This window comes from Pristis pectinata, chromosome 27 (assembly GCF_009764475.1).
Source record: "Pristis pectinata isolate sPriPec2 chromosome 27, sPriPec2.1.pri, whole genome shotgun sequence".
Taxonomy (NCBI): domain Eukaryota; kingdom Metazoa; phylum Chordata; class Chondrichthyes; order Rhinopristiformes; family Pristidae; genus Pristis; species Pristis pectinata.
In genome coordinates this window covers 5,107,619-5,123,085 of record NC_067431.1, presented here as the reverse complement: position 1 = coordinate 5,123,085, position 15,467 = coordinate 5,107,619, and the positions used below count along the sequence as shown (strand labels likewise).

The window sequence follows — 15,467 nt, the reverse complement described above, 5'->3', positions numbered from 1 at the left end:
ATTTTGTGGGGAAGACCAGAATGACAATCTGAATCACTTGAAATATTTTTTAATCATACATAACGTACACTGTGAAAGAAAGCACCTTAGCTCCCAACCTCCTTCACACTTAGGATTGAATGTTAATTTGCTTTTTGTTTTTGAGGCACAGTTAATTATTTGACCACAAACCATGATATTTAATGAATTTATGTAACCTGAAGCGCTGTACACACAACTTACCAGACAACAGTGATCCCTTCTTTCATATATGTTTCTCTGACTTGTATTATCTAAGGTAGACTTCTCAGGACTCTGGAAAGATACCACCAACATTGCCTCTGCATAATCCTCCAAATTCACTGGAAGAATAAGTGAACCAACACCTCCAATATTAAGGTCCTGGTTACACTCAGTTTGGCTACGTTGGGCAGGCTGTGACACCAGACTTCTGAAATGCATACTCCTATTCCCAATTCTATCACAAAGAGATTGTCAGGCTGATCAAGTTTTTAAAAAAAAAATCGGAGATATGCTCAAAGCCTCCTTGAAGAAATGCAACACCTCCACTGCCTTTTGGGTGTGCATTTCTCTTCCCAGATATGTAGTGTCTATAAAGGCGAAAGAATGGCCTTCATCTGTTGGACAGTTCCTGTCGCTTTCTAAGACTGTTAAGTTTAAACAGCCCTCTAATATGAGGGGTACAAGAGATGTGGTTAGATCTAGCTGAGCGATGTGGTTTACAGTATAAATAAAAAGTTAAGGAGTAGACAGCAGTCTGTGGAAAATGAGATTTGCAGTTATATTTTGGGTTCGTAGCGTATTGGGCAGAAATTGATAACGTATATAGCAATTGCAATTTGTTGTGCAGCATGGATTTGAAAAGAATCCAGTTCTTTTTTTTCTGCTTGCGGTAGGTATTAGAATGGGCACAGGAGAAACGGAAGATGAGTGTTTTACACATCCATGGTGTTTACACTAATCCCAGTGGGATCGTTCTACATCCTTTGGGTTACCAGAATGTGTTGCGTAATACAGAAGTAATGGTGAGTTTTCTTTCTTGTGCAGATAAAGACGTGCCGTTGGGCACATTTTAAAAAAAAAAAATCATAGAGATTGTTTCTTCTTGGCTTCCACTGTTCAGTAGCTAGATCCTAGCACGAGCATTCGAGCTTAGCAAGGAGTTATCAATTGGCCATTTAGTCAAGGAACATTTTTTCCTCCACTAACTGTGACAAAAAATGCCATCACTCACATTTGGGAAGTTAATTTGCAGTGAAATATCTTCATGGATTCTTTTTAGCTCTGATTTTATTGATGAAAGATGAAGTTTCAATTTATAACAGTTTCATAGTTACCAGATATAGTATGTACTGAGTCAAAATAGTGAGATTTCAAGGTGGAAACATAATTCTATTAAACTCTTATCAATCGTTTTGATTTGGATAATTTAAAAAAAAGTCTAATTTTAACATAACTTTCCCATCAGTATGTAGCAGGAGGTCAAGTGGGTGGATAATTTGTTGTTTTTCTTTTATGTCCTTTTGCCAATAATTTAATTTCCAGTTTTTCAGTAGAATTGCTTAAAACTGCCACATCGACTAGATTAAAGGTAAAAATCGGTGAAGCAGCACCTTGGCAAGTTGTTTTTGTTCTTGCTGTGGAACAAATAAGGAAGCAGCCGAAACTGGACACAAATCCCTCGGAGATAGTTGGAACTACAGCATTAAATTTATAAAATTAATTTAACTTCAACTAAAATTAATTGAAAGTCTTAGTTTGGAGGTAGGTTTGTCTCTTTCTTCTTCTAGCTGTACTTTGGAGACAATCAAATAATCTAGATCTATATTGCAGTAAGAAAGATATCCTAAACTGTTGAGATGCTGGCTGTTTAGATCCTTCAAACTCAGGTCCCATCTACTTTCTCAGATAAATACAGCAGATTAGGTGGCACTATGTAAAAAAAAAACAAGTGAGGCTCCAGTAACTTGGCTAATATTTCTCTCTCAACCTTTTTAGACCTATGATCAAGCACTACGTAAAATAATATAGTTAAAGTCGGTGCATGTGATGTCAGAAGAGATTTACCAGAATGAATAGCAAGCTGCCTAAACAAAGAGTAGCAGATGATGGTAGTTACTCAGACTGCCAAAAGTTGGGGAGTAGAGTTCTACAGAGGTCAGTGCTGGGGCTTAAATTGTTCTATTATATCCAATTTAACAACTTGGCCAGAATTTGAAATATAATTTCAAAATTTCCAGACCCTACCAAATTTGGAATGTAGTTTGAATAAAGGGTAAACCTGACAAATAGGTAATTGAGACAAACTTATTAATCTAAAAAAAGTGTTAAGAATGTGTAAAACAGTCGTTAAGTCAAATAACCTGGTGTGGCGACTCACCGTCTAGTCGGGCGAACCGGCTCGGCAGTCGGGTCGCGCGGCGTCGGAGCGACGAGGCCCAAGATGGCGGCGGGCCTCGTCTTTCCGAGCGACGGGGAGAACCCGCGCGCGGGAAAGTCCTGATGACGTAGGACTTACGTCATTGCCGGTTTTTTTGGGCGGGAGTTTTTCTCCCTTAAAGGGCCCGCACAGGGCGGGAAAATAAACCAGTTCTGTTTGGCAATCCTCCGAGTAGAGTCTTGTTTTATTCCGCGGTAGCAACCGCTACACTGGGTGCATTTAATGGGAAATTAGAAAAATGCAAAAGGGAGAAAAATAGCTATTGATGAATTAGGTGAAGAATAATAGGGAAGGATGTGTTGAATGTAGTCAGCTAAGCTCAGTAACCTGTTTCTGAGTTGCAGACAGGTGTAGCAATGCTTTGTAAAGGTTTGATTTACTACTTGAAGCCATTGTTTAATATACAAAATCCGGTTCATCCTGAATAAGCAGTGGAAGGGCCATCTGATGCCTGTGGGATATTTCATGTGCAATGTAAATGAGTATTGAACTCTGCCATCAACACGCTCTTTCAGGTTGAGGAGAAAACCTCCACTGGCAACTGTAAACTTGTAATGTAGTAAAAGCATTGTGACTAACCATGTGGTTGTGCAAGACCATCACCAGATATTGAACCAGATGACCTCCACTTTGTAAATTTGTGTGTGTCTGGATAGAAATATTTTAGCACAAGATTTAGAAAACTCGTAGCCCAGTGGGTAAACATGCCAGAGCTAATAAACCAGAGCTAATAAACCAGAGCTAATAAACCAGAGCTAATAAACCAGAGCTAATAAACCAGAAATTTGAGTGAGATCATAGCTGGCCGATTCCAGTCATTGCAACATTGTGGTAGATATAATTGATTTGAATATCCTGGGACGAAGAGGGAGGGAGGAGGAAAAAAAGTTCCTGTAATCCTGATTATTGTCCAGTGATTCCTGTGGGAGAGGCCTTGTGAGTGGATATCAGACGAGGGTGAATTTTTGTCCACCCTCTCAGGTGCTTGTTAGTCATTTGTCTCGATATAGCCCACTGTTGTTATTCGTTAAAGGTCACTTGGGCAATTACCTGAAGGGCACTTGTGCATCCAGGTTCCAGTAAGAGTCACAGCCTTAAGGAGAGATGGGCAAACTATAAGGTTAACTTTGCTTCCATAGAACAGTACAGCACAGGAACAGGCCCTCTGGCCTGTGACATTGTGCCAAACTAATTAAACTAGTTATTAAATGCCTAACTGAACAAATCCCTTCTGCCTGGACATCATTCAAGTGGCTTTTTAAAAGAGCCTCTTGAAGGCCTCTGTTGTATTTGCTTCCACTACCACCCCTGGCAGGACATTCCAGGCACCCATCACTTCTCTGTGTATAAACAAAAAATCTTGCCTGCACATCTCTGAACTTTCCCCCTCTTGCCTTAAAAGTATGCTCTCTAATTAGACATTTTGAACCTGGGAAATAGATACTGGCTATCTACTTTACCTGTGCGTCTCATAATCTTACGAACTCCCTCTCAGCCTCTGTTGCTCCAATATAACTTTTGTACACGGACATTATTTTTTTACACCAGGGCATCTGTGCTCCTGTTAATATTTATATATTTAATTGTTTAGAGAGAAATTCAGAAGCTATATGAAAACAAAGCCTTTGTCTTCCTTGGTTGTGGACGGACAGTTGAGGACACAACATTCCAGTCACTCTTTCTAGAAGCAGTAAGGAATAAGTCAGACCTGGAGCACTTCATGCTGGTGCGTAGAGATGATGTGGATGAGTTTAAAAAGCTTCGTGAAAATATGCTAGACAAAGGTATTAAAGTGATCTCTTACGGGGATGAGTACTACGATCTCCCAGAATACCTTGAACGCCTGGCTAACGTCATCTGTCATCGTGGAAGTCAAGGTATGTTGTCAGGGAAGGTAGAATTCAATCACATCCTGGAGAATAGCCATATAGATTGACATTTTACTACTGTAATAAGACTATGACATTTTTCAGGAAAAATGTTCCATTTAGGGTCATCGGACTACTACAGCTTTCAGGATGGGTTAATTTGGGAGAATAAGCTGCTATTTCTTACTGTTTAATAAATGTGCTGAAGCTGAACATTTGCGAATGTTCAGACAAACCAAGATTAGAAGTATACTAGCTGATTCACTGTGAAGAACACATAACGCCCCATTGCCTAAAAAGCAACAGAGATGAGCTCTACAGAATGAGCACAAATCACTACCATCGAGGTAAAAGTAATCAACAGACTAATAAACTTCGATGAAGTGCTGCATCATTTGTATAGAGCAGGAGAAACAGAATTAATACCAGCCTAATCCGTCCACCGTGCCGGCTCTGCCATTCATTTAGATCACGGCTGACCTTTATTTACCTCAATGCCATTTTCCTATACATTTAACATAGAACAGTACAGCACAGGATCAGGCTCTTTGGCCCACAATGTCTGTACCGACTGTGATGCCAATGCAAACTAATCCCAACTGCTTGCACAGGGTCGATATCCCTCCATTCCTTGCCTGTTCATGTGCCTGTGTAAATGCATCTTACAAGTTGCTATCATATCTTCCACCACCACTTCCCCTAGCGGTGCATTCCAGGCACCTGCCATTCTCTGTGTAAAAGAAAAAACTTACCTCGTCAATCTCCTTTAAACTTACCCCCTCTCACATTAAAACTATGGCCTCTAGTATTTGACATTTCCACCCTGGGGGGAGGGGGGGGGGAAGAGGGGGGGTGGGGAAAACTATCTACCCTATCTATGCCTGTTATCATTTTTATATACTTCATTCAGGTCACCCTTCAGCCTCTGACGCCCCAGAGCAAGCAATCCAAGTTTGTCTAACATCTTATAGCTCATGCCCTCTAATCCAGGCAACATCCTGGTGAACCTCTTCTGCACCCTCTCCAAAGACTCCACATCCTTCCTGTAATGTGGTGACCAGAATTACGCACAATACTTCCAAGCGTGGCCTACCCAAAGTTGTATAAAGCTGCAACGTGACTCTCCGACTTTCATAGCACCCCGAGCGATGAAGTTAAGTATGCCGTATGCCTTCGTTACCATCCTATCTACTTGTGTTGCCATTTTCAGGGAGCTGTGGACTTGTACCCCAAGACCCCTCTCTACTTCAATGCTCCTAAGGGCCCTGCCGCTTGTGGAAAACTTTCCTCTTATAAGTGCAACGCATCACACTTATCCCGATTAAGCTTCATCTGCCGTTTCTCTGCCCACGATTTCTACTGGTCTGAATCCCACTGATTCCTTTGACAACCTTCCTCACTATCCACAGCTCTAGCAAGTTTGCAGATGACACAAAAATTGGCAATCAGCCCACCCACATTTTTGTCCAAATCATTTGTGTATCACAAACAACCGAGATCCCAGTATTGGTCCTTGGGGAACACCACTGGTCACAGACCTCCAGTCAGAATAACACCCCTCCGTCTTCTATGACCAAGCCAATATTGAATTCAAATTACCAAGTCTCTGTGGATCCCCTGTGTCTTAATCTTCTCAGTTAGGTCCCATGAGAGACTTTGTTGAAAACTTTAGTAAAGTCCATGTATACAACATCCAGTGCCCGACCCTCATCGGTCATTTTCGTCACCACCTCAAAAAAAAATTAGTCAAGTTTGGAAGATATGACCTCCCCTGAACAAAGCCATGCTGACTGTCCTAAATAAGCATGTGCTTTTTCATATACAAGTAGATCCAATCTCTAAGAATCTTCTCCAATAATCTCCACACCACTGATGTAAGGCTCTATTGCCCTTCTTAAAAAGAGGAACAGCATCATTGATTCTCCACTCCTCTGAGACCATACCCATGACTAAAGAGAATAGAAAGATCTCTGTTAAGGCCCCAGCAATCTCCTCTTTTGCCTCTCAATAACCTGGGATAGTTCTCATGAGGCCCTGGGGACTCATCCACCTTATTGTTCTTCAAGAGCCCCAACATTACCATCACCTTGATATCAATATGCCCTAGAATATCAGCGTACCCCTCCCTGATCTTGCTATCCTCCATGCCTTTCTCCTTGGTTAATACTGATGTGAAGTACCCAAGTCCTCACCCACTCCCTCTGACTTCTGGCATAACTTCCCTCCTTTGTACTTGAAACGGTCCTACCCTCTCCCTAGTTACCCTCTTGTTCCTAATGTATGTATGAAATACCTTGGGATTCTCTTTAATCCTACTCACCAAAGACATTTCATGGCCCCTTTTGGTCCTACTTATTCCCTTTTTAAGTTCCTTCCTGTTTCCTTTATATTCCACAGAGGCCCTGTCCGATTTCAGCTTCCTAAAACCTTGTATATGCTTCCATAGCGATTGGTTTCCATAATAAACAAAATACATTAATCTCTGTCTTGAAAATATGCAACAACTTGTATCCACAGCTCTTGGGGAAAGAATTCCAAAGATTCTCCACTGCCTGGGTAAAGAAATTTCCCATCTCAGTCAACCCTAACCGGAGGAAGCATCATCCCTGAATATACCATGCCAAGCCCCATAAGAATTTTGTATGTTTCCATGTGATCACATCTCATTCTTCTAGGCTCTGTCTGCTTAATCTCTCCAACCAGAAAAGATCTGTCCTCCACCTCAGAATCAAATCTGGTGAACCTTCATTGTGCTCCCTCTATCTCAAGTACATTTTCTTTAGATAAGATCACCATGGTGACATTTCACCAGAGTTCTGTGTAATTTCAGTAAGACCTCTTGATTCTTGTACTTGAATCCTCTTGCTATAAAGGATTCATTTGCCATTTGTAATTGGTTGCTGTTACCTGAATTTTGATTTTTAGTGATTTGTATACAAGGGGACACGGTTCTCTCTCAACACCAACTTGTTTCAAAGCTTCAGCTTTGCCACTGAAAACAAAATACTGTCCTTTCAAAGTGAATGACTTTCTATCGTATTCTATCTGCCCTGTCCTTTCACATTCACTTCACCTGTTTGTTTCCCCTTGAAGCTTCTCTGCGTCAGCCTCACAACCCACGCTACCATCCAGCTTTGTATCATCAACAAACTTGCATATTTTAGACTTGGTCCCCTCATCCAAATCTAGATTACGAATACCTGGAGCCCCACATGTTACAGCCTCCCCACCTGAAAATGATGGCTTTGTTATTATTCTGTTTTCTGTCAGTTAACTAATCTATGAATGTATTCACCTAGAGGATAGGAAAGTTACTGGTTCTGTCTGCAGTTATAGTCCATCCCAAATGTTTCCATACTGAGAAAGCAGTTAAGAATCTGCTACATTGGTGGATGTAACATCACTTGTAGGCCAGGCTGGGTAAGCAGAATTTCTTCCCTGAAGTACATCAATGAACCAGGTGGATTTTTTTTGAACAAACTGGTAGGTTCATGGGTACAGTTATTGCAATTAACTTTTCAATTCTAAACAATTAACTGCATGAATTTAGTGCCCAGTTGCCACGGTGGCATTCATCTGTGCTCACTAAATATATTATATTTTGGAAGGAATTTTAGATGCAGGAAACTATTGCCTTGTTTGTGTTTTATCAATATAGAACCTTTCCAATTCTCAGCTCTGGGAGCATCCAACATTGACATAACATTAAAGAATGGTCCATTTACAGCAAGTAGTCAAGGTATGCGCAGTCATCTTTTGTTTGAGCCAGTTCCAAAATGTGATAACAATTGCAATGTGCAATAAAAAAAATTGAAGATGTTTCACTTTGTCATTAAAGGACCTCTGACAAGCTAGAAACTCGACCAGTCTTGACTCTGGGATTGACTCTGTCCTTGTCTCTGATTTCGGTCTTGATTTTGCTGGTGTATGGTATGGGTCTTCCATACATGGGAAGCAAATACATCAGTTATAAACTTATTTGGGTGGGTGCTAAATCTGTCTACTGGACTCCACATTGGGTCAGTCATTGCCCTAAGAGCATTGAAGGATTAGGCATCATCCACAATCCCAGTGATTTGAATGAAGATTGTAGGTCTGGGTTGGTCATTTAATTTATTTTTAATGGTTAAATGTTTCTGAATATCAGAGAGAATAAAAAAATCCTTTGGACAGTTACCAAAGCTGGAGAGAGAGCCAGGTTTCAGGGGCAGGAATTGTACAGTGGGGAGTTGGAAGGCCGTGTTGCAGTTTGAGACATGCTGCTATTGCCCTGAATGCTTCTGGTCTGCAAACTGAGTCATAGACATCTGGGCCAGATTAGGCCGTGTTCAGCTGGTGGCTACTGTGGACAACAGTCCTTGCTAGCAAGATGTGGCCCATAAGATCTTGAACCTTAACACCTGCATTCTGTAAAAACCTCCTGTCCTTAGTGTGATTGCTGTTGTTTTTCTCAAGTCTGAGGGTTTTTGTACATGTGTGTAATAAATGCAGTCGATCAGGAAAGCACCCTATAACTTAGGAAGTCTCATTATCAGTGTTGCAGTCTGCTCTGATTTGCTGTTTGCATTCTTAAGATTCTAATTAATGCTTCATGTTGGGGGAAGGGTTGTGCCTTTTAAAAGTTATCAAGCAGGTTGCATTCAGAGCTCGATTGCATTGTTTAGGCAGTGGTAGAATCAATAGTACAGAACCAAGGGGAGACTGGCCCAGAGTCTGCCAGCTCTTTGAAGGAGAAAATTTGTCCATTCCTGGCACTTTTCCTGAGTTTCTTTTTGTCCTTTTAAATGTTCATCTAATACTTCCTTACATAATTTTAATATTTATCAACCTCAGCTTTTTTTTCCCTATTTCAAAGAGAATAATTCCAGTTTGTCAGATCTATCCACATAATTGAAATCCCTCACCTTAACAATAAATCTCGTGCACCAATACAGAAAGCTTTCATATCCTAATGTGAGGTACCCATACCTGAACAAAATATTCCAACTATGAGGGGTGATCTTGTAGAGGTGTATAAAATTATGATGAGCATAGATAGGATGAATGCGCACATTGTTTTTCCCAGGGTTGGGAATCAAGAATAGAGGCCATAGGTTTAAGGTGAGAGGGGAGAGATTTAATAGGAAGCGGAGGGGCAACTTTTTTTAACCTGGAGTGGTCAGTATAAGGAATGAGCTGCCAGAGGGAGTGGATGTGGCAGGTACATTAACAATATTTAAAAGACACTTGGACAGGTACATGGATAGGAAAGGTTTAAAGAGATATGGGCCAAACACAGGCAAATGGCACTTGGATTGGGAATCTTGGTTGGCGTGGACCAGTTGGGTCAAAGGGCCTGCTGTATGACTCTATAACTGGGACTAAGCAGTGATTTATATAGGTTTAACTTTATGGCTTATTTCAGTCTCCATACAAATCCCAGAATCCCATTTGTTTTTATTGTGTTTCACAAATGCTATGCTAAAAGAGGTTCAGAAACTCCCTTAGGTCTGTGTTCTCGCACTCCCTTAAAATTGCCCAATATTCCTTGCAAACAACATACTTCTGTGTTGAATTTGATCTGTTTGTCTTTTACAAGAACCTATCCAAGTCACATTGAAATCTGTTACTGTTTTCCTCATAATTACTTTTCATGTGTTCAAAGTGTGTCCAAAATACTTGTAGGGCCCACAGGCTTGAACTTTAAGCTCTAAGTACTAACAGTCTGTACAATTGTTTCAGCTGCTCAGGCAGCATCTCTGGGAAGAGAAGGTTCAATGTTTTCTCGAGGGGGGGGGGTCCTAATAGGACAAAAGGAATAGACAAAAGGTGAGATGTAAATAAAGTCATCTAATTGATGGGACAGTTGGAAAGAATGCAAAGGAAAGCTACAAAATACAGAGCTGTAGGAAATGGTCAGCAAGAATGACCGTGCTAATGGGAAAACAGCTAATATTACAGAATGTCCAACAGCAGAATTGGCCAGTTCTGATACAAATGGAGAAAGCAAGTTACCTAAAATTGTAAAATTCATTATCAAGACAAGATGAGGTACTGTTCCTCAATTTTATGTTGGCTCTTATTTTAACAGTACAGGCCACAGAGGGAGGTCGGAATGGGATTGAGGATCATTGCAATATGAACAAAAACTACATGTAGCACTCTACTTAAATGCAGGTGCAATGATTATATTCTGTTGGAAGTGCTTATTCACTGCCCTTTCTCTTATCCAGGCCAAAGAATGGAAACAGATGATGACATAAAACTAGGGAGATGAGTGCTTGCTTACTTTTAAGATTGTTGAAGCACAACCCACCAGGAATGCACAGTAACTGACAGCCACCCAGGAGGCCAACAATTGTTACTATAACTGACATGGAAAACATACGGTGGATGTTGTTCCACTTCAGAACTGTACTGAAACACTCCTAGATTGCATGTTAAACTTCAACTTGACTTTGTTTTTCGCTCAGTGAGCTAGATTTTTTGGACAGCATCAATGACTTCTACCAGCTGAGACAACTCTTGCAATTCTACAGTTCATTTTGATGTAGCAATTTTGTACTGTTAAAGTGACTTCTGTACAGAATATTTTATTAAAAATCATTTAATGATACAACAATACTTCAGCATTTTGAAGCACTGCTTAGCAAGAAACAACACAATGAATCAAGGAGTTTTCTGTTGCATATCTACCTCTTCCCAGATGGGTTTATGTTCTGATCCATTCTCATCTCATCTCCCTCAGATTAATGGATAATGGGATTGTGCCCATATCATCCTGCTGTAGACCAAAGCAGCATGTTTTACAGTAATTTGGAATGTGTTTTACTTTGGTGCCACAGTACTTTAACCTGGGGTCCCTTTGGCCTTAAACAGTACATTTACCAGGCACAATTGTAGTTTGTATTTTGCAAGTTCTCTATTGTTATTTCTGTATTCTCATTCCTATCAAAAACAGAAGGTTTGTTAGATAACCACGGTGGCATGAAGGAGCTTGCTTTACCAGTATTAAACTCAACTATGATTGCACCAATTGTTGCCATAGGTCCACTTGGTGAGCAGACCAAACTGGTCTTTATTTCTGAAGCAGAGGTGCTCGTGCTGGTATACTAGAGGCAATCCAGGCACACAGCTAACTTCCAGGCAAAACCATCTTTAAACAATTGTGAAGAGGCTAGAATGCCATCAATGAAAACTACAGCACAACTTGGAAATGTTTTAACCAGGAAAGTAATCATTAGTACTAATATGACCATATCCTTGCAATTTTCCTTTGATATTAGGTGTAAATACTGATTAGCAATTATTTATATTAAACTTGCTGAGATATTTAGTTGGTCTGTTAAATGGTGAGCTGAATTGAGCCAGTTGATGAAATCCCCAGAAGCTCAAACCGTCTCTACAACTCAATTTTTAACCAGTCATATCCAGACCAAAAAGACAAACCTGGTACAAAATAGCAGAACTGCTCATTGTATAGAAATACAGTCTGAGCAATAATCACTGCAACTTTCAGGGAAGTTCATTCCACTGGTGAGGTGGAGGGTAGCTGGAAGACCTGCTTAAACCATACCTAGCTTAGAACTTCAGTGGAATCAGTGAATTGTAATAGCTTGAAGTCCAAGAATTTCTAAATTCTAAGCAGCAGGCTCTTTCACAATGCTGATGGAATTGTTCTTTGATGCCGGTTCAGGTATAAAATAACCACGTTCAATCACAGTCAATCTGAAATTAACCTGAGCATATTCAGATGGAAAAATTTTTTTTTAAAAAATCAGCCATGCTATTGATCTGCACGAGGATGAACAAAGAACAGCAGATGTGCACTAATACTAAGCTAAACAAACCAAATTGGTTTGAACTACTAAGCTGAGCTGCACAAAATGACCAGCATGTCAGGTAATTGGGCTCTGATTTCTAGTATTTCATTCTTACTGTATTTTTCCAGCCCTGTCCACTTATTAATAAAAATTTTCAGGAGTGAACAAATTATGTAAATCAATAGAGAAACAGGACTAGCCATTCCATTCACACCTTGAAATTCAATATGACATAACCACAGCCAAGAATTATAGCAGCTTTATTTAATAAATTCTCTTTACAATTTCTCTGTAATTCATAGGCAGCCAATACTCAAATTTATTGCACTAAGAATTAAAGATAGCTTTTTTTTAAAAAAAAGGAATAGCAGTGGATCTCTTTCCTTGAATGATGAGGTGATGACATCCTCTACGTTGTCATTTTAAAAAAAATTGGGAAGGATATGCAGCAGACTGAACAATGCTGGAGAAGTTGCAACGTCAACAAGTATGCCACTTAACGTATTCAATAATCCTCCATTATGCACAGAAAATCAGTGACAGGCTGAAGTTGGAGAATTTTGTGGCACGGGGGTGCATTAAGAGTGTTGTAAAGCAGATACTTAAGCCTTCATGAGAGCACTGACAACAGCCTTGGCATTAAGGCTGCGCAGGTCATTGTAGGTCTGTCCTGTTCCAACGAAGACTATTGGTTGGCCAGTGATGTAGGTCATAGAAATGGCAGCACCAACCTGAATGAGCAAATGTAAATTTTAAGGAGCATCAATTAAAATGCATTTAGTAATACATAACAACAAACAAGGCATCCTAATCATCTCCATGACTCATGTACAAGGAGAGTACAAATAGCCACACTCCAACCCAGTCTAAGTTACAGATTACTATTTTTTTTTATATATGTGATTCTACTCAAAAGTATTCAGACTACAGCTGGACTCCAGAACACTTAGGCTCAGTTTCTGTAGGAAAATATATTGAGCATGAAATGGAGAAGAATCTGATTTTCCTGAAAACGAGGACTACAGCCAATTGCTCCTTTCTCTCAATCTACCCATTAAATTTAAGGCTGCAATTTGGGTTCAATGACAAATGTCACTGTTTTCTGGTGTTTGTTACCGGTAACAGAAAGACGGCACAATGTTGAAAGTGTAGCACTGCAGTAAGTTCAGGCCAGGTCAAAGTTTAAGATAATTATGCTCACACCAACCAACATGATTATAAATTTCTGGTTGAAGATTTTCTGTTTATGTTTATAGAGGCCTTGGTTGAGGCATTCACAGAAGTGTGAATGACATCCTGCTGCTACTTTCAGCAATGTTTCTTAAGTCAGGCAGAAGATGAAATGAAAAACAGAAAATACTGGAAAGACTCAGCAATCTGCACAGAGGGAAACAGTTAATGTTTCGGGTTTATGACCTACCATCAGATGAACTGAACATGGGCCCATTAACATTACCTTATCATCAATGGTATCAAATTTGGTCAGTACAATGCCATCAATCAGCCGTGGCTTTTCAGCCATTGAATGGTCAGCCAGAGCCTGGTTAAATTTTACCTGACAAGAGAGAGACAAAGTCAGTATTTACAAACACACAGAATATCGAGTCCGACTCGACTATACCGGGTTATTGCTACATTTCAGTAAAAGTATGATGTATACCTTTCGAAAAAAACAGTTGGAAATTTTCTTCTGAACCTGGATTGTGGAGAGAATATTTTGAGCCACACAACACATCGTGAAATGGCTATATGTCAGTCGTAATAACAAGATTTTTCTTAATTCATTTCTGGGATCTGGGTGTGGTTGACAAGTCCATCACCTATTGCCCATCCCCACTTCCTTAAAAAGGTACGAGGTGCCTTCTTGAACGTGGTGAAGGTACTCCCACACTGCTGTTGGGGAAGGAATTCAAGGTAATTACGTATCAATAACTGAGCCAGCACTCAGTGAATTGGTGTCTACAGGTCTGTTATTAAACAGCATAGGGAGATGTGTGCAGAATGAGCCTAATAATTGATGTGGGTGATAAACTGCAACCAATACTCACCAACTGATCCACCGCCTCATTCCCCACCAATGCCTCACCAACAAATAGTACCAGATCTGGCACATTAATGGCAATGAGTTTGGCAAGAGCCGTCATTAAGGGAGTGTTGTCCTGCATACGACCTGCAGTATCTACCAGAACCACATCAAAGCTCTGATTTCGAGCTGTGGAAGAAATGGACATTTTAAACATTAAACCTCCATCTGTCCATGAGAAAAACATTAGATAGAAGCTGATCAAGCCAGTTTGCTGAGAAATAGCCCAACTGATACAGGAGAGAGCTGATCTTTGCTCAATTTTGAAAATTAAAATTCTTATTGTGGGAATTAGCCCATTTCTCCATTTGAGAATCAGTTTCTGACAAGTCTTCAGATAAGAAGTCAATCATTACTTGTTACATACTGATACACTCAACTTTGAACTTTGGTTTAGCAAATTCTGGTTGTTCAACTGTGCTGGAGTTTGGACTGCATTGTCCACTAGACTTGGAGGGGTCTGTTCCTCAATTTGGTAATGCCTAGGTAACACATTCTCCAGTTAAGTACAGACACATTTGACGAAGTTCCAGTTTATAAATGGAATGACTAATTGAACCTCCATTTCTACAAGGATTCCCATTTCTCTCAGGAAATTATTTTCCAGATACCCGTAATGGCCTAGAAAATAAATACCTACAGTACATTGGGTTTACTGCACCAACGGAAACTACAAAAGTAGATTCCAAGAGTCTCAGAGAAATCCTGCTCAACACTGATGTTATCTCTGGTTTGCTGAACTCTAAAAATATGCCAGTTATGTGCACATGGGCCGGAGATTGACAAACAGTGGGCAGAGCCACTTGTAAGTCAGAGATATTGGACCAGAAAGATCTTGTAGATGTCACAAGGCCCCAATAGCTTCAGAATTTAAGAACTGGGAGGTCATGCAAGATCTGTACAAAAACACTCAAGAGTATGGGAAATGTAATAGCACTGGAAAGAGCGAAGAAAATTTATGGTGATGTTGGTCCTGGGCTGGAGAGTTTTAGTTAAGAGTAATGATTGACTAGGCTGGGATTGTTTTCTTTAGTACAAAGGCAGCTAAAGTTATATTCAATTGGTGCGAATAATGAGGGACCTAGATAGGGTAACCAGGAAGAATCTATTGATCTTGGCAGAGAACCAAGGGGCACAGGTAGCATCAGAGGGTATTTGAAAATGGATCTGGAATTAATCACAAAAATAACTAATCAAACACGATGTGTCATGGACAAAGAGCAGGCAGGTGGGATTGGATTCGATAGTTCTCCTTTTGGCTAGCAAGAATGCAA

The 15,467-nt window shown here is 40.2% G+C and overlaps 3 protein-coding genes across 10 annotated transcripts in view; 2 read left to right on the top strand and 1 right to left on the bottom strand.

Annotated features, from left to right (window-relative positions):
- fam118b (family with sequence similarity 118 member B) overlaps positions 1-10,899 on the top strand; it is a 30,480-nt gene extending 19,581 nt beyond the window's left edge. For 5 of the 7 annotated variants that reach the window (XM_052039973.1, XM_052039977.1, XM_052039975.1 and 2 more), the window contains 4 exons: positions 897-1,025; positions 4,032-4,317; positions 7,967-8,047; positions 10,521-10,899. In XM_052039973.1, coding sequence (XP_051895933.1) covers positions 897-1,025; positions 4,032-4,317; positions 7,967-8,047; positions 10,521-10,564 — 540 coding nt within the window. In that variant the 3' untranslated portion in view covers positions 10,565-10,899. Of the gene's footprint in view, positions 1-896; positions 1,026-4,031; positions 4,318-5,218; positions 8,048-10,520 lie in introns of all 7 variants that reach the window. The other 2 variants (XR_007958291.1, XM_052039978.1) reach the window with 2 other exon arrangements.
- tirap (toll-interleukin 1 receptor (TIR) domain containing adaptor protein) overlaps positions 1-15,467 on the top strand; it is a 311,479-nt gene that overhangs the window by 211,511 nt on the left and 84,501 nt on the right. The window lies entirely within an intron of this gene.
- srpra (SRP receptor subunit alpha) overlaps positions 12,354-15,467 on the bottom strand; it is a 35,420-nt gene continuing 32,306 nt past the window's right edge. For both annotated transcript variants that reach the window (XM_052039965.1, XM_052039966.1), the window contains exons 12-14: positions 14,159-14,322; positions 13,567-13,665; positions 12,354-12,841 (exon numbers count right to left, since the gene is read on the bottom strand). In XM_052039965.1, the coding sequence (XP_051895925.1) occupies positions 12,713-12,841; positions 13,567-13,665; positions 14,159-14,322 (392 nt within the window). In that variant the 3' untranslated portion in view covers positions 12,354-12,712. The remainder of the gene's footprint in view (positions 12,842-13,566; positions 13,666-14,158; positions 14,323-15,467) is intronic.